General features: G+C 42.3%; 2 protein-coding genes across 5 annotated transcripts; both read left to right on the forward strand.

Annotated features, from left to right (window-relative positions):
* The first annotated feature begins 212 nt into the window (after positions 1-212).
* Positions 213-12,006, forward strand: CCDC47 (coiled-coil domain containing 47). 2 transcript variants are annotated; one of them, XM_067311967.1, is made up of 14 exons: positions 213-272; positions 627-686; positions 2,328-2,593; positions 2,707-2,814; positions 4,009-4,183; positions 4,546-4,667; positions 5,014-5,079; positions 5,963-6,064; positions 6,899-7,009; positions 7,613-7,698; positions 9,040-9,098; positions 9,614-9,723; positions 9,914-10,081; positions 10,413-12,006. In XM_067311967.1, exons 3-14 carry the CDS (start codon positions 2,333-2,335, stop codon positions 10,491-10,493), a joined length of 1,449 nt encoding a protein of 482 aa, XP_067168068.1. In that variant the 5' UTR covers positions 213-272; positions 627-686; positions 2,328-2,332; the 3' UTR covers positions 10,494-12,006. The 2 variants fall into 2 exon arrangements, with proteins under 2 accessions (XP_067168068.1, XP_067168069.1); XM_067311968.1 differs by lacking the exons at positions 213-272; positions 627-686 and adding an exon at positions 795-848.
* Positions 12,007-12,589: 583 nt separating this feature from the next.
* STRADA (STE20 related adaptor alpha) lies at positions 12,590-25,237 on the forward strand. Of its 3 annotated transcripts, XM_067312181.1 has the most exons (12): positions 12,590-12,675; positions 14,205-14,262; positions 15,117-15,145; positions 18,763-18,865; positions 19,050-19,171; positions 19,300-19,408; positions 19,530-19,653; positions 20,583-20,754; positions 21,448-21,552; positions 22,150-22,391; positions 22,781-22,823; positions 23,782-25,237. In XM_067312181.1, the coding sequence occupies exons 1-12, from the start codon at positions 12,664-12,666 to the stop codon at positions 23,932-23,934; spliced, it is 1,272 nt and encodes a 423-aa protein (XP_067168282.1). In that variant the 5' UTR covers positions 12,590-12,663; the 3' UTR covers positions 23,935-25,237. The 3 variants fall into 3 exon arrangements, with proteins under 3 accessions (XP_067168282.1, XP_067168281.1, XP_013813839.1); XM_067312180.1 differs by lacking the exons at positions 12,590-12,675; positions 15,117-15,145; XM_013958385.2 differs by lacking the exons at positions 12,590-12,675; positions 15,117-15,145; positions 22,781-22,823.
* The last annotated feature ends 382 nt before the right edge of the window (positions 25,238-25,619 follow it).

Below are 25,619 nucleotides of genomic sequence, written 5' to 3' on the forward strand. Positions count from 1 at the left end.
CTGCCGGGGCCCGGCTGGGGTCGGCACGGGGAGGCGGGCCGTGCCGTGCCGTGTGTCTACGCAGCCCCCCGTGTGCGCACCCCCCCCCGTGTATACACACACCCACGCACACTGCCCCGTGTGCCCACAGCGCGGGCGCTGCGCGCCGGCCCTCCGGCGCGCCAGTGCGCATGCGCCGCGCTACACTACGCAAAGCACGCAGGCTGCGCCGCTTGCGGCGGCGGCGGGCGCTGAGCGAGGGCCGGGCCTGGCGGCGGCGGCGCGTGACTCAGGTAACGCGGGCCCCGCGCCGCGCCGGCCGGGCACCGGGCGCCCCGCTCCCGTCTCCCCCAGCGCGGTGGCGGCGACCCCGCGGCGGGGCAGGGCAGGGCGGGACCGGGCCGGGCCTCACCCCTCCACCACTTCCCCGGCGGGTCCCGGCCGCCCTCGGCCCCGCGGTGCCCCCGCGAGGGGCGGCCCTGGCCTTGGGGACGCCGGGCCTGTGCGGGGCCCGGGAGCCCCCGGGGGGCGGGCGAGGCGTGGGGCAGCGGCTGCGCTGCGCTGCGGGGCGGGAGAGGGCGGCCCGCACCTCGGGGAGGCGGGGAGCTGATTTTAGCCTCTCTAACCTTGACTTGTGTCCCTGCCAGGAGCTGGGGCCGGAGGCACGTGTCTGGAGCCAGCGGCGGGACGCGGAGCAGCACCTGCGCGTGGGTGTCCCGCTTCGGGCCGGCGGGGGGCCCGGGGGGGCCCTTTTGGGGGGGTCCCCCTGGGGCTCGCGGGGGGCCAGACCAGCTGGGGGCCGGTGCTTCTCCTTTCCCTCTTTCCCGTGTGGAGATCAGCGACTGAGCTGGCTCCTCTTGCCAGGGAAAGTAGGTGGCATGTGAATGGCGGAGGGCCTGCCAAAGCATATTCTGCTTCTCGTAGTTGTTTGTACTTAAAACCCTTCTGTCTTGTAACAAAGACGGCTGTGTCGGCAATATATTCTCCTTTTCACCCAAGTCTGTAGTTCAACTATCTCTTTGTAAGCAGCTGCGGGCGTTTGTTTAGCATAAGGTTTTATGGAGGCTGTAGGGTGCTTTGCAACAGGGTATATTCAAACAGTCTTGAAATACTGATTCTGAAACTGCTGGGGGTTTGGCTGAGCAGGTGGCCCAGTCCAGATGTTTTTATCCTCTGAATGCGAATTATGTCATCATGCAAATAGTGTTTTTTTTTTTTTTTCTCCCCTTTACATTTGCATAAAATTGTGGCATACCCAAAATAATGTGCTAAATTTCTGGGCTCTGCCTTGTTGTACTTTCCATCTTGATTATATGTTCCTGTGAACATGTTTTGTTCAGGTTGTTGCTAGAATGAAAATTCTTGATGAAGGCATTTAGTTTAGCCATTCTTGTCATTCTTAGCAGTAGGTTCACTGCATATGGTATTCAGAGGAGACTTGGTCTAATTTTTCTTACATACCTGAAATAGAAACAATTTGTTTCCAATCTCATTAACATTCAAGTTCCCACTCAGTTCTGCCTGTGAGAGGGAGCGAGTCTTACTGCCAAGTCTGATGCAGCTGATCCTCCATAGATATTTGTGAAATGCAGCTGTAAGGTTATTTCTGCTCTTTGAGGCTCTCAGTTTAGACCTTGTTATTGTAGGTGATGTACAATCTGACTAGGAGACTGGGACTATTTTGAGATTAAGCAGAAAAAACGGAGGAAGCTGGGGGCAAAAAATACGTGAACTTGTCTGACAAACTGTCACTGCGGGCTAGTGGCAGATCTGAGCATGCAGTTTAGAAAGATCAAAGGTTAGCCATTTTAAACTAGCAGAGACTATTGGAGCGCTGCTGTTGAAAGTTAATGGATTAAATGCATTTTGAGATTTACTGCTATTGTAACACATTCATTGATCCGACTGTCTAATTGCTAATCAATAACAGCCACAGGCACAGTGTGTGCTGTTTGAAATGAGTCAAGTCAGAAGGCTGTTGGCAACTCATTAACTGGGAGATGCTATTGGAGAGTCATTTTTATAGCAGAACATCTCTATTTCTAGAACTTGCTTATCTGAACAACTTAGCCAAATGTAAATTTGCTGTTGCCTCAGCTGTTCCTGCTGCAAGCAGAAGAGTCTAGCACATCACCTTCAAAGTTTGTTTTTTTTCTTGTAAGTGTATTCACTTTCTTTATACTGAAGACAGCAAACTCAGGCAGGATTTTTTCTGTCTTCTCTTTGGTCTGATCTCTGATGGTGTTGTGTATTTGTTCTTGGAAGTTGGGCATTACTGGAGCTTTGATGTAACAGAAATTACATCTTCTAGCATAAGGATTTTCTGCAATGTTTTGTTTTTTTTGCAGTGAAAATGAAGAGTTTATATATTTTCCTTGCTGTCCTGTTCATCCCATGGAGTTTTTCATTGGCAAAATATGATGAATTTGAGGATGGAGATGACATTATGGAGTATGATGATAATGACTTTGCTGAATTTGAAGATGTTACTGAAGATGCAGTCACGGAGTCTCCTCAGAGGATCATCACTACAGAAGATGATGAAGAAGAAGCCACTGTAGAACTTGAGGGTCAGGATGAGAATCAGGAAGACTTTGATGATGCAGATGCACAGGTAATGCCTCATTTCCTTAATGGTATCTCTACACCTTACTTTCTTACCTTATCTTTTGGGATTTTGATTACTAGACTTTGGCTTTTCATGCTGCTTATGATTTTGTCCTTTAGGAAGGGGATACTGAGAGTGAACCATATGATGATGAGGAGTTTGAAGGCTATGAAGAGAAACCAGATTCATCTCCTAGCAAGAGTAAAGACCCCATAACAATAGTTAACGTAGGTATAAATTTTGATTCTCTGTTCCGTACTTCATCATTTGTTAATGGCAGTATGCCACTATGGTCATTGTTGTAAAAACATACAGTAAGAGAGAATCTGTCCTGAAGAACTTGCTATTTATATATATTTTAAGTTTCTAGAACTTCTGTCCTTGGACCAATGCTGTGTTCTCTTCAAACCAAGAACTGTTGACTGGAATACAGATCAGGAAATACTTCACTAAAACAAAGAGATTCTGAAATGTGGTTTTGGCCAAAGCATTTTATGACATAGCCTCTCTTAGTCATATGAGTATGAGGGAGAAGTGAAGGAGCTATAGTGATGAGCTTCATTTAATCCAGGAAAAAAATACAGATCTGGGGATTTGTCTATATGTAAAGAAGGGGTTACATTGATAAGATTACAATAACACTTAAATGGTATATTTTTAGTTTGTGGTCTAAAGCTTCCGATAAGAAATGGATCTCTCTGATTCTTTTTTGAAGTCAGTCTCTTCACCCTGTCACATCTTACCTTTGCCTCCCAAAACAGGCTTTTACAGAATGATCCAGGTGCTTAAGGCCTGCATTTTTCTTATTATACATAAAATCTCTTTTTAAATGTCATGGCTGACCTTGGCAATAGAAATTAAAGTTTGCATACATTTATGACTGAAGGGTTATGTGGTGTTAGTAGAACTGCTAAGTATTTTATCATGGTTCTCTGAAGATGGCAAGATCAGGCAGGGTTTCCCCATGCAGTCCGTGGCTCCTAATGATATTCTGAAAATGCTCCTGGACATTGAGTATTGCTTTAGGTTTCAATAGAAGTTATGCTATGATCAGATAATGCTGTGATTGGTAAAGCGTGAAACCTGAATAATCAGTCAGTTGAGTTGAAATGCTGGGCTGTTGACTATTCTGAGGGATAAATGCTAGCACCAGCTTGCTTGCAAGAGAGAAATATTTTGTTTGTACCAGCCAGGTATTTTGGGAATGTTGTTATCAGTTGTTTCCAGTATGATTACTGTATGCCAGTAAAGCCAAATGCATTATGTAGACTTAGCTCTGTCCTGTGGCCTTTGAGAAGCTTATTGCCGTATTTTGGATGAAGCTTCTCCAGTACTCTGTGTGTTTTTTTCCAAAATAGTTTGTGCATATGGAATCCACTCATTCAATACAGACAAAACAATCTCCAATCACTTAACCATAGGTCCCTGCTCACCTTCAAAACAGCTGGGAGAGTTATTACATGGAGATTCTAATGGTAACAGGTCTTCTTGCTTACATCATGAATTACATCATTGGGAAGAACAAAAACAACCGTCTGGCTCAGGCATGGTTCAATACTCACAGGGAGCTGCTAGAAAGCAACTTTGCTCTTGTTGGTAAGTTCCATAATGCCTAGGCTCCACTCTAGCTTATTTGAACAGAGCTGGTTTTAAATCTTCATGTAGCCTGTAAAGTAGAGTAACCTTTTACATGCAAGTTCATGTTAATACTAATTAACATGAACAACTCTACTAATTAACTCAGCTCAACTAATTAACGGCTCTGCATGTAGATAAATAATATGCAGTCTTCCAGTGCTGAAAGAAGATTATGATGTTGTAGTACAAGTTATTCAGAAGCCTCATGGTGATACTGAAGTAATCTAGGAACAATTGAGTTCTAAGCCCATTGATGCTATTTTGGTATTTAAATATGTGGTTGTTAGACCGCAGTTACCTTTCACTGTTGTTTTCTTCAGGGGATGATGGCACTAATAAAGAAGCTACAAGCACTGGGAAACTAAATCAAGAAAATGAACACATATATAACTTATGGTGCTCTGGCAGGGTGTGCTGTGAAGGAATGCTTATCCAGCTAAAGGTAAGAATGACTGAGTTTGTAGCCTCTGGCCAATATTCAAGTTCCAGAAGCTTTTCGAATTTCAGCACAAACAACAAGGAGTCTCAGCTCAACTCTTGCTCAGGTTCAGGGGCAGGATTCTGAATATGCACACATGAATGGAAAAATGGTCACACTAAAGATCTGTATGGCCCAGTGTTCTGCCACCAGAAGGGGGTAATAGTGAATGCTTAGGGAATGAGCATAGAAAACAGGAGAAGAGAGGAGAACAGGCCCCATTTTTCCTTAATTCCCCTTGCTATGTGCTGTGTTGCACTTCACGTATATTTAGCAATCTTTTTCTGTGTTTATAAATTTGTGTTTTTAGTTTCTCAAGAGACAAGACCTACTGAATGTTCTTGCCCGCATGATGAGGCCAGCTTGTGACCAAGTGGTATGTACTCGGCTAAGCTGTTGCATTTCTTCAGTTCTGCCCTGCTGCTTTTGATTGTTCTCATAATCCCCAAGTGAGCTGCTGGATGTCTTTCTACCATATTCCACATCTTCCAGTTCAATATCTGTTGCAATAATCTGCAAGAATCATTCATATTTCTTTTGTCTCCAGAATGCAAACTGCTGATGACTAGTAAATTGTTATCTATGGGTCTTATTGTTTGAGTGGTTTTGTGAACAGTCTATCATGCAGTCTTGATAAAACATGGTTTTACGATCTGAAATACTTAATGATTGTTCTTCTGTTTCATCTGTCTGAATAGAGCTGGTCAGTGCATATGCTGGTCTGCACGTGAACATCTTGTAACACTACTTTTTGCCTGGTGCTTTGCCCTTGGGGATAAGGGGAATCTCTATCCCCATAAATGCCAAGAGCTGATATGTTTTGGAGAACAGTGGATGCATGCACTGTGAATGCTTTTTCCGTATATGTATACTTCCATAAAAATATTTAATTTAGATGTGGGCTCACAAACGGTGGATATCTGTGCTGCAAATGAGTCTTATAACTGCTATTCTATTCACTGTTATTACGATGCAGCATTATACTGGAATGCTGAATTGAGTACTCAAATTTAAAAGCTAATTTATGTTTCTAAGATACACTAAGAAGTTCTAATTTAACAACCTTTATCTTAGCTGTGTATTGCCTCACTTGGGCTTTGTTCTTTGTGGTTATGAAACATGAATGAAAACTTCAGACAAACTTTGAAGTAGCAGAAGCACATCCTTCATAAAAGAGACAGGTCTCCATTTGGCCAGCAGTCTGAAGGCAGAGTTCATCTGATAATTCTGATCAAGGCTAATAATGTTTTGTTCTACAGCAAATAAAAGTAACGATGAATGATGAAGATATGGACACCTATGTGTTTGCTGTTGGAACAAGAAAAGCACTGGTGCGACTTCAGAAAGAGATGCAGGACCTGGTATGTGTATTCAAATTGGAATAATAGGAAAACAAATAATGAGATACAAGAACCTCTCATCTCTAGGTTATATTGTTGGGAACAGCTGAAAACTTGTGACTGACCTATTGGAATTAGTCTGGGGGGAGAAGATATTTTCACCTAATGGATGAAAGCCTAATGCCATCAAACATCTGAAGTGCTAGCCAGCTGGTGCCAGAACTGTGGGAGAAGAGGCAATCGAAAGCAACTAACCTCTTCCTTTCCATGTATAGTTCATTTAGATGGAGGCTGAAGTATATTATAAGGCCAAATGAGACTTGTGTGTATCCTGACTTAATTTGCACAAATGGCTTTGTCAAGGAGTGAAAGGTCAACTTAACAGTAGCATGTAATATGGAAAGTCCGGGCCTACGTTGTCCATTTTTACATAATGTAAAATCAAGAAAACACACCAAAGTGTGAGACAAGATTACCTGTCTCAAATAACAGTATTAAAGTGTAGTTGGTAGGATGCCAGTCAGCTTTTTTTATATTATCAAACAGTATAAGCAAGTGTATTAATCCACTTTGACCATTCCAGCATGGATGTATTACAACTGTTCTTCATTTCCCCAAAGCAGTCGCTATTGAGGGGGGCATACTAAGTTAAAGACAAACTACATGCATTGATGTTGCATGCTTTCTTTATGCTTGAAATGTCCCCAGTCAAACTGAGTAACTGAGTTAACATATGTTAACTGTTTCTTATCAGGTACTATTTAGGGGTCCCATTGTGCTGGAACTGTTCAATCCGATAAGATATTTAAATGCTTGGGACTTTTATTTTCTTTCCCCTTCCTCTCTTTGCAATAGAGTGAGTTCTGCAGTGATAAACCCAAGTCTGGTGCAAAATATGGGCTTCCGGATTCGCTGGCTATCTTGTCGGAGATGGGGGAGGTCACAGAGGGAATGATGGACGCAAAGGTAATCTTGAATGAATTAGTGAAAATCTTCCTTGCTGGCCATGACACTTAAATTAGAACTTTTTCAACTCTATTTTCTGTTTAAAAAAAAAAAAAAAAAAAAAAATCACAACAAGAGAGCCAAATGGTCTTGGTGAGATCTACAGAAATCAAGACCCAAAGGAAATTTAAGGGATGGTGGAAGAAGGGTATAATTATGACTTCTTTTATTTGTTCCACTTAACAATTGTTGGTCTGAACTGAGGACTTAAAACTGCCTTTTGAAGCCTGGAAGTTAGCTCCAACAGCCAGTTTGAAGGAGGGGTGTTGAAGGTGTATCTGCAGGTCCTCAAAGTTGAGGTTGATTATGAAATGAAGTGGCAAATCCCAAATAAGAGTTACGTATTTAATATCTCCGAGTTGCTCATGTTAATTCCATGCACTGAGGCTCTCCCTAGCAAAAGCTGATTTAAAAAAATTGCCAATTTAAATTTCAGTGTCATTGCAGCAAGCTGAGCGCAACAATTTTCTGAGTGATATACGGACAGTCCAGCAAACTGATAGGAGTGGACAGGTTGATTAAAAACTTGTTGACGGGAGAAACTAACCCCAGCTTCTCTTTCAGATGGTACATTTCCTCACGCACTATGCTGACAAGATTGAGTCCGTCCAATTCTCGGACCAGTTCTCCGGTCCAAAACTTATGCAAGAGTATGTATAAAACTAGATCTCTCCTTACAGTAGGTACTGTAACACTAAGCAAAGTCTAGGCTGACAAACTTGTTTGCAGTGTGCAACCTGCTGGAATGTGCCCAAAGAGAAATTGGGCGCAAAGGTGAAACAGCTGAATACAGTCCTAATGCTTCCAAATACTGCATTAATTTAGAGGATCAAGGTGCTGTGTTGCTTTAATATTTATTTTTGTGTGCTGGTTATTCTGTAGTTTGGGCAGCTCCGAATCTCAAATAACATCTGGCAGTTATAGTGTACACAGCTGCATGGAAAAAAATGAGCAATCCCGCGAAAGGGATACATCATGTTAGAGTTGAAGAGCCAAGAAATAACACTGCAGGATGTGAACTAGTGGTTCACATGGAAAAAAAAGTTCACAGTTTGCTATCCAAATGCATTGTGAACTAGGTTTGCTCAAAAGTCTGCAGTATAAAAAAAATCAAGGTTGCTTGCCCTTTCCTCCTGATGCGATTAAACATTCTGCTGCTGAATCCATAGGTTGGGTGCTTTTGTTCTCTTTGATTGTCAGCTGCGTTCTAGAAATGCACAGATGCAATATTTATTCTGTTGCTTTAAGCCTCCTAGTTTTGAGGTGCTTTTGGCTGCTGCTGCTTCAGAAGTGCCAAGTCGTGGGTGATCTATCCTATCATGTGAATTAACATGTAGGCTTGTGTAAGGGTGTATTGTGATCACAGGCATATAAATAAATGATCCATATCAAAACCTGAAACTGCCAAAAAAAAAAAAAAAAAAAAAGAGCACACTTTGATTTAATCATAAAGCAGTCTGTGTACCTTGTACTGAAGTTGCCTTGGCTCTGGAGGCTCTGCAATATGTAGGTCCAATGTTGTCACATTAGAGTACTGTGCTTTTTTGGGGGGCAGTCAAGACTTAAGTTTTCTGAACATTCCTTTTTTTGTCACTGATGTTCATATAATCTCCGTGTTTCAAGCAATAGTATAAACAATAGACCATATGTAAAACTTAACATCTTTAAAAATATATAGGCCTTCTTAGGGTTCTGATGACCTCTGACAGTCACTGACTGGATGGTGCTGTTAGTATATTTTTACATTAATGATGTTTTTTTAGGGTTTTTTTTGCGGGGGGGGGGGGAAGGGAATGAATAAACACTTCAGGAATCTGAATGGTTTAACTTAACCTTACTCTACCCCAATTTTAATCTTGTTTGTTTTACTCTTGTGAGTAGCTTGCAAGTGTCTCTTGATTCTTGACAAGATTCTCCCTAACAATGTTATGTATTTCATACGCCCATATTTTTTCTTTACACATTCCAACCACTCTTTTCTTTCCTACCAGGGAGGGTCAGCTTACAAAACTGCCCGAAACTAAAAAGACACTTTTGTTTACATTTAATGGTAAGAGAACTAGTGTGTGTGTGTGTGTGTGTGCAGGTATGATAGGGGTGTTACACTTTTATTTGTGCAAGTCACATGTGGAAGGCAATGTATTACTAATGACTGGCTAATTACTAATGACTGGTTACACAGAGTTTCTTGGTTAGCGCTGTTTCAATATAAAAACAGTCTGAGAGTTTACATTTGAATTTTTCTTAGAAATTCAAGGCCGTAGCTCCAAGGGAAGTTAATGTCAGAGGCCAGAATTCAACCTTCAGATTTCACTTTAGAGATTACTTTGAGATGTACTGATTAAACTAAGACGGATTGTGTGGGAGAAACGTGCCTGCCACTGTGTGAAGAATCCCAAAGTAATCTCCAAAGTGAAACACCCCTTTCAGTTAGTTAAGTCCTTTTTAAAGAGGAGGATAAGAGCATCTTTCATGAACATTTTGAGCAATGAGGAAGGAGTATTAGAACTAATAGAAGAAGCCTGTCAACCTCTCTGAATTAATTTGAGGAACTCTGTTTTTCAGTGCCTGGTTCAGGCAACACTTCCCCAAAGGATATGGAGTCTTTGCTGCCTCTGATGAGCATGGTTATTTACTCTATTGACAAAGCAAAGAAGTTCCGTCTGAACAGAGAGGTAACCAGTGTATTCTTTTCTCCCTTCTGAATATTGTATGAAATTTCGAAAGTTACCATTTGATCTTTAATCTTAAGGTTGGAAGCCTTACGTTCCTAATGTAACTACCATAGATACTGCATTTTGCTCATGAGGAATCTTATTGTATGGGGAATCTGTATTAACTGAACTTGCTTTTCTCCGTGAAAAGGGTAAACAAAAAGCTGACAAGAACAGGGCTCGAGTGGAAGAGAATTTCCTTAAATTGACTCATGTGCAAAGACAGGAGGCTGCCCAGTCCCGTCGAGAGGAGAAAAAACGGGCAGAGAAGGAACGAATCATGAACGAGGAGGATCCAGAAAAACAGCGTCGGCTAGAGGTGAAATGGGTTTTCAGATGGTTACGAGATCCTTGCAAATTTCTCTTATAATATCTCCGGGGCTGCTCACAGGCCTGCTAGCAGGGTGGTCAACTTCCACTTCTTACTGTGCTAGAAAGCAGAAACTTTCATGCTTTATTCTCTTGCTTTCTGAACCATGTGAAGGCTGTAAGTGGAGAGCCAACTCCTGTGCTTAGAGGAGATGTGAACCTAAGTGCAGTAGTGGACATTGGTTTTTTTTGTTTGTTTTGTTTTCCTCTTCTGAAATGATTAGCTTCCTCTTTGAAGAGAGCATTGATGTTCATTCAGGTCTCTGTATTCTTTCCAACAGGAAGCTGCTTTGCGGCGTGAGCAGAAGAAACTAGAGAAGAAGCAGATGAAGATGAAGCAAATCAAAGTGAAAGCTATGTGAATCCATTGTGGGAAACCTGTCTCGGTGCCACCTGCAGACTTCTAATTCACAGGGTACAAAGACGTAGTTAACTCCATAATCTTACACTTCTTTGAACACTAGTAGCCATTAAGAGAAACGCTCCATGCATTGGTGTTGCTTTTTTGAGTATTACAGCAACATGCAGGTGTATGTAGAGAGCTTTGTCTCAGCCGTTTTATTTCAGGTGGTTAAAATTTTTGCTACATGTCTATTTAAAAAAAATGCAATATTCCTGAATGCTTTTTGTCATTTGTTCTTTAAAAACAGAAGATTGTAAACCTGTCCACATATGCTGGTAACATATCAATGCTTTGGTTTTAAATTTTGCTTTTAGTTGTTGGGAGGGAGGGGGGGGACTTCTTAAATTAAGGGGAGGAAAACTGCACCATAATCATTTAGTGTGCATTTGCATCAAGCTTGTAAAGCCACAAAACTTAGAGCCTTCCATACGCAGTATGGAAATTTCAGGGATTTACACCCCGTAGAAGGGATTTTTATTTTGTTTTTACCAACAAGGGACTGACACAGTATTAGATCATCTGTGGGTTTGACTGGCATATGTGTAAAACATATAGATTGGTTAGATGTCAGGGAATGGCATACACGAACACTGTTTCCTACTTGTAGTTTTGAATGCTGCAAGCTTAGTACAATGTGAAGTTTGTAATGTAAGCGTGGTGTTTCTTCAGGAGTGACTGCATGGTGAGTTAGCAGCTTCAACTAGCTTTCCTTGAATATTTTTAACTGTACAAATTTGCCTCAAATACTTTTCTCCTAGTCTGAGCAGCTGCTGCCTAGTTCACTTCAGCAAGAAGCTAGATTCAGTGAAGTATCTGTGCAATTGCCAATTTCCCCAAACAAGAATGTTTCAGAGGACATAGATCCTCGCCACCTGGTAAATGGTCACTTCTGGATTTTGAGTATAAATGGGGGGAAGGAAGTGAATGCCCCTGTGCAAACACTTTGCTATCTGAGAGATCTCTGCATTTTATAAATGCTTCCTGTCTAGAAGGCATTTTATTGTTGCTTGTAACAGATTTTTTATAGTTTTGTGGGGAAATGATGTCTTGCTTTTTTTTTTTGTTCAATAATTTGTGTAAAGTTTGTTCTGAGGCAATAACAATGAGCTGCTGTTGAAACAGCAAGTGCTTAAAAATTCTTGTTCCAGCATGGGATACTTCACACTGATTTAAATGCAAAAGTCTGTAACCTGATACATGCAAATGCATTAATTTTATAATGGTTGGTAACATTAATTTAAAACCAAAACTAATGTAGATTATGTGAAATCTTAGCATTATTTAGCTTTAAAGATTAATGCAGTATTGTTTCACAAAGTTCTTCTTTAAAAGGAAATATTAGTTTGTGCTCTTTTGAATAAGTGGACAGCTTTCCTGAAGTCCCATATATTTGTGGGCTGTGGCAGCTAATTTTGTAATATGAACGTTCAGATGAACTACCTAATGAAGAGTAAAATATGACTGAAACACTCCACCTGCCTGCTGTGCTTTGCTGGACTCCTTGTCTCATCCTGTACCACCTCAAACCCCCGTTTGCCCGGGAGTAGGCCTCGCGGTGCGGTGCAGCTTTTAAACGCACCGGCGCTGGTGACAGCTGCGCTGGTACCGGGGTGGAGCAGGAGAGCGGATGGCGGCTGCTGGGTGAAGACGTTGCTCTCCGGAGGGGGCTGGGACGGGCGCAGATGGATTTGCGTCCCGAATTTCGGGAAGGGGCCCTAAGGGAAGCGCGGGGCAGCGGGGAGGGCTTCTCTGCGCTCGGGCTGTGCTCCGGCCCGTGCTCCGGCCCCTCTCTGAGGGGGGCCAACATGGCGCCGCGCCGTTTCCCGCCGCCAGCGCGCGGAGGACTATGGGCCGGCGTCACGCACGCGCCGCTCTCCGGACGCCCGGCGTCACGTGGCGGCGAGCTGACGTCACGGCGTCGTCACATGCGCAGCGTCTCCTGCCGGTAAGCGGCAGCCGGAGCCGCGGAGCGGGCGGGGGTGCCGGGCCCGGTCGGCGGGAGGGGGGTGTGTGTGTGTGTGGAGGGGGGGGCCCCGGGCGGCAAGGCGAAGGGGCTGAAGGGCCGTGTGCTCCTGTGTCCCCAGGTGGCGCTGGTTGCGGGCCCGCGCGGTGCGAGGAAGCCGGCGCCCATGTCTTTTCTCGTGAGTAGCCCGAGGGCGAGCGGCGCGGCGCGGCCTTCCCCCCCCCTCCCCTCCCCCCCCCTCCCGGCGGGCCCCGGCGCCCCGCGAGGCCTGTCACAGCCGCGGGGAAAACGCGGCCCCGTGGCAGCGCGTCGGTGCGCGAGCAGGGGGCTGGCTGAGAAGAATACGCTCGAATCCGTGTTCTTCGGCTCCGTGCTCGCAGCTGAGGGAAAGCGCGGCAACAGCGACCCTTCCTCCCCTTGCTTAAGAAGTTCCACCTCGGCTGCGCCTGCGCTACCTGCGCTTGGCAGCTTCGTTCCTCCTAAACTTAGTTTAGGAAGCTAAACACAACAGCTTCGTTCCATTCTGCATTTTTAAGTGTCAAAGCAATCGATGTCATGTGAGAAAACCACTTTTAATGCCTTGAAATGATATTGTTGTGTTGTGCTGTGTGAGTTTTGACTCACCTTTACCTAAAGGCAAGTGCTTTCCGGGACTGGCTTCGCTTGCAGGTAGATCTATAGGATATAAGCTGTTTCATTCAGCTGCTTTATTGGGATGGCAGGTTCTAATACGTGAGTGTTCGCGACTGTTTATTTCAGGCTGACTGCGTGATCAATGCTCTCTAAGCTTAAATGGGCATATTCTGTTCTGTGTGTGTGTATATATATATATTTCTTTGAATCACAAAGTTGAACAGAATGGTAGAAACATTACTCTGCACAACCAAGTGCTTACTTTGAATTTTAAACATGAATTCTGGAAGAGACCAACAGCATTATAAATACATATGTTTTGATTTTGCATTTAGCCCATAAAGCTATGTATAGCTAAAACACTTAATACACATTATCTCCTTTGTAAATAGTTGAGGGCTTTTTTTTATATACCTATTACAAGCAAGCAAACAACCTTTACTTGCCACAGGGAGTATAACATGCTTCATGTTTTTAATGTATGTGCATGTATAGAGGTTTTTGTTTGAATGATCTAAAACTATGTTAACATTGTTTGTAGTCACGTTATCCAGCAAATCACTAGTACCTGTGTACCTATACTTGGGTGTGAGCCATCATAGCGGTACAAGAAGATAATATCCTTGTTGTCCAAAGTAAGGATGTAGCACTGATGTTGCAGCTAATCAGTTTCTGACCATAGTAATATCATTTAAGTGATAAGTACAATTCTCTTTTGGTTGGGGGAAAGAGTGAATGACCAGCAGCTTGTCTCTGGAAGAAATGTCCAAAGTAAGGATGTAGCACTGATGTTGCAGCTAATCAGTTTCTGACCATAGTAATATCATTTAAGTGATAAGTACAATTCTCTTTTGGTTGGGGGAAAGAGTGAATGACCAGCAGCTTGTCTCTGGAAGAAATGTCCAAAGTAAGGATGTAGCACTGATGTTGCAGCTAATCAGTTTCTGACCATAGTAATATCATTTAAGTGATAAGTACAATTCTCTTTTGGTTGGGGGAAAGAGTGAATGACCAGCAGCTTGTCTCTGGAAGAAATAACCAATTTGGGGGGGGATTTTCTTTTTTTTCTTTTAGCGGTGGGTGTCTGAAAAGTTCATTGTTGAGGGCTTAAGAGAATTCGAACTGTTTGGAGGTAAGTTTTCCTTTCATTAGATGACATTGATAGAAATCTCTTATTTTAGCCTCAAGCTCTGTTGATTTGGTATAAATATGTATCTTAAGTATGAAAGAGATGAACAAATCCAATTGTAGCACCAGTCTTCAAACTGGCCAACCAAGTAAAGTTAATATGGAAATGGCCAAGATATAGAAAGTTACTGGGAAATCAATGTCAAGTTGATGGTAGCACTAATTTCAGACTCAGTAATTTGTATTTCTACTATAACCTCTTTTCTCCTATGCAAAAGAAAAGTTTGAAGTCTAGAAAGGTTAATAATTATTTCACAAGCAAAAACAGATTTTGAAACTATAATAGCTCTCTAGTGTGGCTGCAAGAGAGCAAATTGATTTCTATTCTGCTTTGTATATAACTAGAAAAATTGTCCACGCGAATGCAGAGTCCTTGATCAGTAATAAGAGAGTATAGGAAAGACAGTGCTGAGATTTTGAGATTCTAGATGAAGTGGAAAAACTCTTACTGATTTATAAGCTTTAAATAGTTTCTCCCATATTTACATTAAGTAGATATGCCATTTTTGCATGGGCTTAGAGGTATAATAAACAATTCTCAGTTTACATTTATCTTGAAGAACATAGAAACAGTAGAACTATGTGAATCTCTTTAATTCCCATACTTGTACTATAACTTAATCTTTTTTAAGGTTGCAGCCTTAACTGTAAATTATGTCTTTGTCTACGAATATATATTTGGTATCAAAAAGTACCGTGTGAGGTTATTGATTCAGTTTTCATCAGTATGTTCCAACTATATTTTTAATGGGTATCTGTTAAACGCAACATGGTGAACAATTAATTTCTTTACTCCAGAGCAGCCTCCGGGTGACTCTCGGAGAAAAGTAAGTGACGTTTGCAGGTTGTGGTGCTGTGGTTCATTGCATGGAGATTATTCCTTGTGGAAGTTTGATTTTTCTTTTTACCTTAGTTATATATTTCATCTGTATATTTAGCTCTACAAGTGTGGAAATAGGTTTCACCCTGGAATGGAGATTTTGGTGTGTGGTACATGTAGTTTTCAATCTACATGTGACAAGTCAAAGCCTTAAATTTAATCTCTTGGACCTGTTTTTTTTTTTTTTTTAATCAAAAGTGTTACTGATTTTTTGGATGGTCTCTTTTCTTGACATGACTTGGGTCTGATTTTTCAGAGATGCGAATCTCCTTTTAGTATCCATTACAATAAATGGAAGGGGTTAGCATAGGGGGCTTCTGAAAATAGGCCCAAAGAATTTCATATTGGCTATTCAAACCCAGTGTTCCTTTCTGAGCGTGTTGATTCTAATTTCCTTTCTCTTCCCTATAAAGTACCCACAACAGAGACTCCAACATCAAAATCAAACATCATATAATTTCCAGTTTAGGTTGACTTTACCTCTTGTTGTCTGGTCGCCTTCAGAGCCAGCTCTGTGCATGCTTAGAGAGTTCTGCCTTGTAACGACTAAAAGATCCTGTGAACATGGAATGTCTGTTCAGAAACATGCAGCCAAAATGGGGCAGTTGAGAACTTTTACCTCTGATGCTTTTTATTCTGCAGGCCCTGATTACACATTAGCTGGTTCACAATGAACAACGTTCATAGAATAACAACTTATGACAAAATATGTTTGTCTAAATGTTTTCTCACCTGCCCACATCATACTGAAACCCTTGGTATGCAGGCGTTGCACTGGTTTAAATTAATTACAAACAGGAATTAAATGCGATTTTATTATAATGGTTTCAGCTCAAACTGCTTATAATTGATGTTGTGTCAGTGTTTATAATTTAATGGCACAAACTAAGCTAAAAAATTGAGATGTATCCTGTTTTGTGTAAAGTCCACTAAATTAACACCTTTTTGTTAAATTGCTGAGCTTTGTGCATAGGTTGGACTGGGAACAAATTGAGAGCAGCAGCTGTTTTATTTTTGTTGAAGTATTCACTTGGGTTTTTGGAGATCTTTACAGTAGTATTGCTGACTCTTATTTTTGCATCTAAACAAAAGCTTACTTTTTCCAGGATGCTTATAGGAAAAGGTCAATAATTTTACGGGGAGAGGAAGTTTTTGTTGCTCATGCTGAAAGTGCGTGAAGGAATGAGGAGGTAGAGAGGAAGGCAGCAGAAAAAAAGTAACATTCTCTCCTCCTAATTCAAGTGAATGTGATTTGGCAAATGCAGATCCTTGCTGGCATCACATAACTGATTTTCTTATGGCATTTATAACAGTACTTATCCTTCAAAGGTTAATATCCTTAAAACTATTTCCAATTAAAATCCGATCAACAAGCCTGAAAGCTAGCTCGTAATGAATGTCATGCCATAAAGCTAGTCATATGTGACTCCATTTTGCAGCCACCTTTGCTTTTGACCATACACCAAAAGATATCCTGTGTGAAACTGCTGAGGAGCTTTTTCGCAGTATTTCATAAGTGACATTTCAGTTTAACTTTTGTTTAAATTCTTGTAGAGTGTTGATAAATTTCTGGTAGAGCTCCTTTTGCATTAACTCTTAGTTATTGGTAGCTGCTAACATGAAAAGAGGTGAGTGAAGATCTCTGATGTACTGGGAGATTTTTAAAAAGGGAACTTATGATATTTTTCTATTGCTGTTGAAACAGCCTACATCATTAATAATAAGATTAAATTTTTTTTTTTTTGCATCTGTTTTGTTGGCTTATGCTAAATCTGGAGTAGACTTTTGTTAAAGCATATAATCACTTACATATTGCTCAGTGTTTCACCAGCTGTCATTGCTCCATAACGCTGCTTAACAGAGCCTTCTGCTTTCATTTCCTTGGTGGTGCCTTTCTGCTTCAGAGGTTTCCATCTGCCTGTGTGTCTCTTCTGTCAATCTTGCTGTTGACAGGACTGTGTGAAATTGCTGGAAAATGTAACGAATGATGCAATTGAAGTGAGAATTGACAGGCATCTCTAATAGAAGTCTGAAAATGCAAGTAGAAAGTTGCTACCTGTTCTTAGCCAAGCACTGTGTAGTAATATGACTAGAATAAAGGGTGCAAGACTGCTGAAATTTTGGGGGTTAGTTATTCTGAAACAGAGGCTGGCTGAGTTGCTGAGCTGGAATTGTTTGACCTGAAATAATGCCCTAGCACTGTCCACAAAACTAAGTTTTGCCTTTTCCCATCACTGAAAAATACACTTGTTTTACAGGTAGGCAGAGAGAGGTAAAAAGCGTGCTGTCCAAAGTCAGCTGAAAAGCTGAAACATAGGAATCCAGACTATTAGTTTACTCTCGAGGTATATTTAGGGACAGTTGAAAGCTTTTTAGGAGCTGAATACTAAAACTGAACCAAAGGTAATTTATGGTGAATTCATGTCTGCTCTGGTCACAGTAGCTTAGACTGAGCCACAGAGCAGTGCTTTGTTTTTCAGCTGTCGCTGTGTTGTTTCCACCAGAGTATATACAGATTTACTGTCACTGTAGGAAAGTGCATAAGACTTTTCTGCTTCATTTATCATGAGAAAAGGTCTGGTAAAGGGCATTTACAGCTGATGAGGAATGAAGTGGAAAAAATGAGCTGGGGTTCCAAATGTCGGTAGGAATTAATGTGCTGGAAAGTTGAGATAACTAAATCTGATCTTAGTCACCAAAAATACATGTGGATCCCCACTGGGATGCACTCCTTGTAACTACAGGAAGTTGAGGGAGTTGCAAGTTGTAGTGAAACTTGAGAGAACACTGAAGATTGTCTTCTGCAAACTCCTGCTTGGAAGACTTATGTGCATGTAAATAAAACACATAGCTTTATGTCAGGTATAGTGAAGAGGAGCTGATAGAGTTGGGAGTGCTGCTCCCTTATGTGGTGTGGGGTCTTTTGTTTTATTTTTGTAAGCATTAATGCTTTGCAGCTAAATTTTTGCTTTCATTTAGAGCTTCTCTCTTCATGTGTGTGTGATCTTTGTATCTTGGGCTCAGTTGGTTCATCACTTCTACCATTCAGCAAAGCAACTTCAGCTGTGTTGGTCTTACCACAGATGAGCAGCTGAAAAACAGAAGCCCCAGCATCAGACAGGAATGCTGACTGCCAAAGTGCAGAAAAAGTGCTATAAACAAGCTTTCATTTGATGGCTTTTGCTCAGGCAAGAAGATGGTGACACAGAAGCTTGTAAATAATGCTAGAAAAATGGTTACAACAGAGTAGTGCTTAAGCTATCCTGCAGATTGGTAATCGGCTTTGTCCAAATATTCCTAAAGAAACTCTGGCTTACAGCAAGTGATAACCTACCTGTTATGGTTACGTGTTTAAAACACAGATGTCTGGATCTTCTGAACTGAGGCATCTCTTGGACTCCAATTGATAGTTAACTATTTAAAATCATTTTAACAGCAAATAAGTTCTCTCTTCTAAATTCAATACTGTTTTAGTATTTTGAGTGTGTATGACAATATATGGAGCAGGTGATTTTTCTAGCATGTGATCTTTATTTCTTTTGACCTGTTTTTTTTTTCCCCTAGACAAATGAGGCGAGCTCCGAGTCGATAGCCTCTTCCCCTAAAAGGGACACCATGAGCAACTTTCTACCGGACAGCAGCTGCTATGAGTTGCTCACTATCATAGGTAATGTTTCCAGTGAGCCAGAGAAGCAGAAGTCTGTTTTTCAGAGAAGATCATTTCTGCTGCTTCATTGGCCTTTTCTTGATTGATTGCTTATTTTCTAACACTAGATGCCTCTTTCTCTTTGGCTCTAAAATCACTTTAAGAGAGAGAAATACTGCTGATGCTTTAATGCCTTTTCTTTCAGGCAAAGGCTTTGAAGACTTGATGGTTGTGAATCTGGCCAAGTATAAACCCACCGGGGAGTATGTCACAGTCAGAAGAGTTAACCTGGAAGCCTGTACCAATGAAATGGTCACATTCTTGCAGGTAACACTAATCTGCTAATACCACAATGCAAGTTTAGGAGGGAACAGACAGCAGAGCAGTGCTCATTAATACCCTATCCATACTTCTGCATTTACTAAACTGATTCAAAATATCTTTTTTGCTTTCAGGGAGAACTTCATGTTTCCAAGCTCTTCAACCACCCTAACATTGTGCCGTACAAAGCAACTTTCATAGCTGACAATGAGCTATGGGTAGTGACATCTTTCATGGCCTATGGTAGGTGGAGAGGGAATACCTTTGTTGTCTGAGCAGCACGTCCTGTCAAATGAATTTTATTTAAGAAGGGCAATATCCTTGTTTTTTCTGCCCAGTTAAGAAGTGTTTTGTTTCTTTTTAGGTTCTGCAAAAGATTTAATCTGTACCCATTTTATGGATGGGATGAATGAACTGGCTATTGCATATATCCTTCAAGGAGTATTGAAAGCACTTGACTACATTCACCATATGGGCTATGTACATAGGTAAAAAAACCAACAAAAATGAACAAACAAAAACCCTCCCAGAAAACCCCCCAAAATTTTCTTTCTGTTGGAAGTTCTCACAAATATTACTCAGCATTAGAGCAGAATGGGTAGTTCCAGGGATATGGAATGCATTATTAAGTTCTGTATTACTTTGCTGTTAGAGCAAGCAGACTGAAACTCATGAGAGATTACATCAGTGATCTTCTTAAACAGTGTGAAACAAATTTATCTCTGAACCCTGAAGACCAATATCTGTCTAAAAGAAAATCACAACTGCAGCTCATGTTGGCAGGCAAACTTGCTATAGCTCTATTCAAATGCTACATATATGCTCTGAGTTGAGACAGACATGAGGGGGGAATTTGCCCTGTTACTGCTGACGGTCCTGGGCCCATAACCTTCAGTGCTGCACTTCACCTTGCCACAGAAGCCGCCTTTGAGAAAACGCAAAGTGGGTGAATTGAGTTGTGTAATGTTTGTAGTAGTAGTTTTGCACAGCATTCAGGATGGCCATTAGGAATCTCGGTGTCCTAGTAGGAGGCTGATTACGTATTGTCCTGTGTACTGAGCTGTCCAGTAGTCTGTTATGCTTTCCATAGGTGCTCACTAAGGATGAATTCCTCTTTAGTACCGTAACTTCTCTTAATTTCCTCCTAAATCACTGTCTCCATCCCCTTAACATCTTTTTCCTCTTTTTGTGATATGTCCTCCTGTAGCGAAAGTAAGTTTCAAATGCTGAATATATAGGTTATTGGTGGTCGCTATTCCTACTATGTGTATTGTAAAAGAATTTCACCTTACCTGTGCCTGCCTTAAATCAAATCCTTTGCAGTGTTCTTTTGCACTAACAGCCTCCCTGGCATGCTGTAAGGAACGTAACTCCTTTGAAGGCAGAGAACCTGAACGTTTTTGTTTTTTTTCTTGAGGAGTGTGAAAGCCAGCCATATCCTGATCTCCGTGGATGGGAAGGTGTACCTCTCTGGCCTGCGAAGTAATCTAAGTATGATCAACCACGGGCAGCGGCTCAAAGTTGTTCACGACTTTCCCAAATACAGCATCAAAGTCCTACCTTGGCTGAGTCCTGAAGTCTTGCAGCAGGTGTGTTTAAAGAAAACAACAAAAAAACCACTGCCGGTGTTCAATGATACGGTATTTCTGTATGCTCTTCAGAGATTTTATGGCATGTTCCAAAATACAAAAACAGCCATGGGGTTGCTTTTTCCCTTGAGCATCTTATTCTATCCTTTTTACCTTAAAATCATCAGGATTTGTAGGGGGAAAGTGGCATTCCTAACTGTTAAAAGGGGCAATGGGTGCAAAACAAACATTTGAGAAGCCCATGTTATAACGGTGACACTTCCCTCCTCCTAGAGGAAAGTATGCAAGTGCCATGAAACCCTTTTCAGGTTAGACAGGCTAGAAAATAAAAAGCTTTAAGGCAGGGGGAGGGGAAGGGAATTCTGTTAGATCTAATCTGTTTGATTAAATAGCTTAATAGTGGGTACTTCTACAGATTCCCCCCTTACGAAGTGTTTCAACCAGATCTTTGCAGACCAGGGAACTGCTTTGTTGCCTTAGTTGCCAACTACCCTTTATCCACCTCTCTGGGAGAAGGCAGGCAACACCCATAACGATCTCTATAATATCTAATATCTGTATGTGGGCTGCACAATTCTCTGCTCTAATCACTTAGGTTTGCTCTTCTGCATATCGAATCACAGGCATTGTCCACCTTCCATCAAATGCAAGTCCACAAGGCTAATCCTTCTCATCCTTTTCTTCTCGCTCCAGAATCTCCAGGGTTACGATGCAAAATCTGACATTTACAGCGTAGGGATAACAGCCTGTGAACTGGCAAATGGACACGTACCGTTTAAAGACATGCCTTCTACTCAGGTAAGGCTTACAAGCTGTTCCTTGCTTTCTTCCATCCTGGCTTGTGTAACTGCCTTACTGCACTGGGATGTGAAGACAGGAGGGTGCTGTGTGTGCCCAAATTTGCTTCCCATTGCTGCTTTTTCCATAGAACTGCTGTGCTTCTGTATCCAGTCTTTCATGTCAGAATGGTATGTCCAAATGCTGAGGATATTAGAAACCCACTGGGAAATCTTAACATTAATTACTTGAAATATGAAAGGGAGAGGCTTTGATTTCTCTTTCCCTCCCCACCCTGATGATTGGCCAACAGCACAGTGCTTGCAGACCACGTTTGAGGCTTACTGCGGAGATCTTTAATTTGTGTTAACTGCAGTGTGGATTAAGCAGTGGGATATATTGAAGAATGAGGCTATGGGATTTTTTTTCCAAAGTTCTTCAGAACAGATCAGGTGAATGTCTTTTGGATGATGGAGGTAGTGATGTGGCCCGGGGTGAACTAGATGGCATCTTCACATCCCTTTTAGTCCTGTGTTCTGTGACTTTGGTACCTGTTTGTGTATCTCAATGTCTAGTCTGTGTGTGTGTATCTGATGTTGTTTGTCACTTCTCTTCCAGATGCTTTTGGAAAAGCTGAATGGAACTGTTCCATGCCTGCTAGATACCACAACAATTCCTGCTGATGAGCTGACTATGAAAACCTCCCGTTCAAGTGCTAACTATGGGATGGGGGAGAGCATGGCGATTAGCAATGTGAGAGCAGCCAATGGAGAGTCAACACTGCACCCTTATCTTCGGACCTTCTCAACCTACTTCCACAACTTTGTAGAGCAGTGTCTCCAGAGGAATCCAGATTTCAGGTAAAGCCAGGCTGAAGCAGCTCTTTACAGACCTGCCGTAAGCACCTTTCTAGAGCCACTGCTCCCAGCAAAGTTTGTTTGAAGGGTTTATTTTTGTTTGGTTCTGCCCCCCCACCCCCCCAAAGCATAGCTGTGTGAGGATGTGCTTCATACATTGAGAAGAGCAGTCCAAGTATGTAAACCAAAAGCAGTGTTAACACTTTGAGATATTTTCCATAAGAGAGTGAAGAATTTCACAGTACTAGAGCTGGTGCAAGGTAGGGGATGGGGGGGGGGATGAGGCTGTGGTGGGAACTGCTCGCAGAACTGCACCCGAGCATCTTGAAAGCACAAGTTTGCTGCCTCATTTTCTTGTGTGCTTACTTTATTCTTCTAACTCCCTTTTATAGGCCAAGTGCGGGCGCTCTGCTTAATCATCCCTTTTTCAAGCAGGTAAGAAGCTCATATAATCTGCAAGTAAAGCACAGTGGCTTTTCTGTAGTGGTTGTCTTGCTGTGTCACTGAACCTGAGGCTGGGAATGTTGCTGTTGAGTTGCTGAGTTTTCTGTGATCTGAAAGCACCAAGTTTCCAAATAATTGGTGGGCATTTGCTGACTCATTATAGTCCAGCTTGGTGATTCTAGCATTCTCCTGGGAGGTGGAGCTACTGTTTTCAGTGTATCTCTTCCTAATTTGAACAGAGGATGTAAATCTGCCTGTTTCTCATGCAGAAGCTTCCCAGCTACCAGCTTTTGAATACTTGGGCAAAGCTATCATAGCCTAGTTCCCTGTTGAGACCAAACTGAGGTGATATGTCTACTGCTTACAACTGGCCAGGTCCAGCCCTGACACAGGAAGAGGCAATGGCTCTGCAGCCTGTAAAACTACTTGTTTGGCTTGTTCTTAGCTGATGGTTGGGGTGATGCTTCCCCATGGTGAGACTTCAGCAGCTCGTGGTGTTTCTGGCGTGGCTGGCAGGCCAGACAGAATATGGCATTGTAAAGCCTGGAGTGTTTCTATGCTCAAAGCTTGTTTCTCATTTGCAACAGCCTGAAAAATAATGTGTTAATTTCTTTCCACCCCTTCTTCTCTACCAAGGTCAGGAGAGACCTGAGGACTAAATGGGTCAGGAGTGTTAGGTAGTATCACAGCTGTAGCACAGCACTGCAGCTTCTCTTCCTCACTAAAGGGAGCATCAGGACCATGGCAGACAAGTGCTACTGCAATGACTACTTGCTAAGCACTTGTTACGAGATGCAGTGCAAAAGTCCTGTAGATGTCTTAATGCAGGCAGGAGGATAAAGCTGCCTTACTTGCTGCCTGTAATCACACATTGGTGCTGCTAGCCTGGGATAGGATGTGCAGGTGCTGGGAAGCATTTCAGCAGCTGAGTTCTCTTCTTTCTATGCAGATCAAGCGTCGTGCTTCTGAAGCACTCCCTGAACTTCTGCGCCCTGTCACACCAATCACTAATTTTGAAGGAACACGGCCACAGGATCCCAGTGGCATTTTTGGGCTGGTATCAAACCTGGAGCAGCTGGATGTGGATGACTGGGAATTCTAGAAAACCATGGAATATACCTGGTTTTAGAGGAGCTTTTTGGACATTGTAATTTATTGGTCCCATTCAAAAAAGGTGATGAATGTTACATATAGAAGAGTTTACAGGTCCTTGGGAAGGAACTTCAGCCATCTGTTTACTTGGGAAGTAGCCTGGAAACAAATGGACAGACCCGAGCTGGAAAAGGCTCAGCCCCAAGGAACTGTGCAGTATCCCAGTTGGTGCAATGCCCAAAGCCCCAGTTCTTGCAGCTGAGCACCGTTAGATCACTAGAAGGGGTTGAGTGAATCTGTTTAGTTATGGTCTATTCATGCGTTTCTAAAAATCAGTGGCTTCCTAGTACCACAGTTGAAGGCTGCATGTCCCTACCCTCTTTTTGTTCTTTCTTTTTCAAGGGTGCCTTAGAGATAACAAGGGGAGGGAGGCAGCTCTTAGTTTTGGGCATTCTCCTAGAGCTAGTCAGATTATTGGTACCAGTGTTGTCACAGAGTAGCTTCTGAGGGTGGGGGAAAAAAGGGAAAATATTAAATGTAGTCACTGCTTTGCGATGGGAGGTTGAAGAATACCCAATTCTGCTGTGGGCATGTTCACTGCATAGGGCATTCCTCTGCAGCACTGGATTCTTCTCTTCCAGTGCTGGAGAGAGCTTTTGGAGACTCTTCTTGAGGCTGAGCATGCTGAACTCTAGGTCAGACAGGGTATTCCAGCCTCTCCTCCTCACCAAAGTGAGTCATTCTGTGCAATGCACCACCTTTTCTTCCCCCACAGCTCGTGTCTAGTTCAGCATCCTGCTAGCTGGGCTGGTTTCACAGCATGAAACACTCATACCAGCTTGTTCTCAGTGACCTACCTTAGCCTAGAGGAAAAACAGTTCTATGATAAATCCTCTTGCTCTCAACTGCTCTTTGGCCATTCTGTGCAGATTTTTTTTTGTAAGTAAGTCTCACTGTTTCACCTTCCCTGACTGAATGGCAGGTTAAAAGTCCTCTGCTTGCCTCTCGTGTGGTTCCCCTTGATTCATGTTTGTGTGACTCTGCCCTGCTGCTGTAGCAGCTCTCCCCCCTTCCATGGTATGTTTTTTGGAGGTGTGTTCGAGGTTTTTTGTTTGACCTTTTCAAGGACCATGGGTGCTGGAGATTTTCTACTCTTTCATGAAGCACTGAGAATCCAGTCCTGTATGTGTGGTTGATGGGAGTAGTGGTGCTGGCAACAGGTCCTTCTTGTGTTTATAAACTGTACTTGAACCCAGATAAAGTTTGTTACTCTAGTTTTTTGCCAAAACAAATAAAATATTTCTGAAGTTTTTTTTTAAAAGTCTGCTGTTCCTACAAGATGGAGTAGATTACTGTAATGATGGTACAGATGTTAAAGCTGGTGATGCAAGCTTACTCTTTTCCGATTTCCTTACTTAAAAGGCTGCTCCTTGCACCTCAGCTGGCAAGTCTGGGTGACAGAATATAACCCAGTGAAGGTAGCTGCTTTATACACTGCTGTCTGCAGTCCACCTGAGCTGCTTACACCAGTTTAGTTGAATTGCCTTCATATGCTCTGAAGTGTTTCTTTCAACTAAAGCAAAAAGCTGTGAACAGCTGTTATTCTTTTCTGAAAGTTTCAGAATGTGCTCATTCTCCCAGAGCAGGGCTCTTCATAAGGCCAGGCTACACCACACAGGACAGGAACGCTTCTAG

Source organism: Apteryx mantelli, chromosome 28 (assembly GCF_036417845.1).
Source record: "Apteryx mantelli isolate bAptMan1 chromosome 28, bAptMan1.hap1, whole genome shotgun sequence".
NCBI classification, from domain to species: Eukaryota; Metazoa; Chordata; class Aves; order Apterygiformes; family Apterygidae; genus Apteryx; species Apteryx mantelli.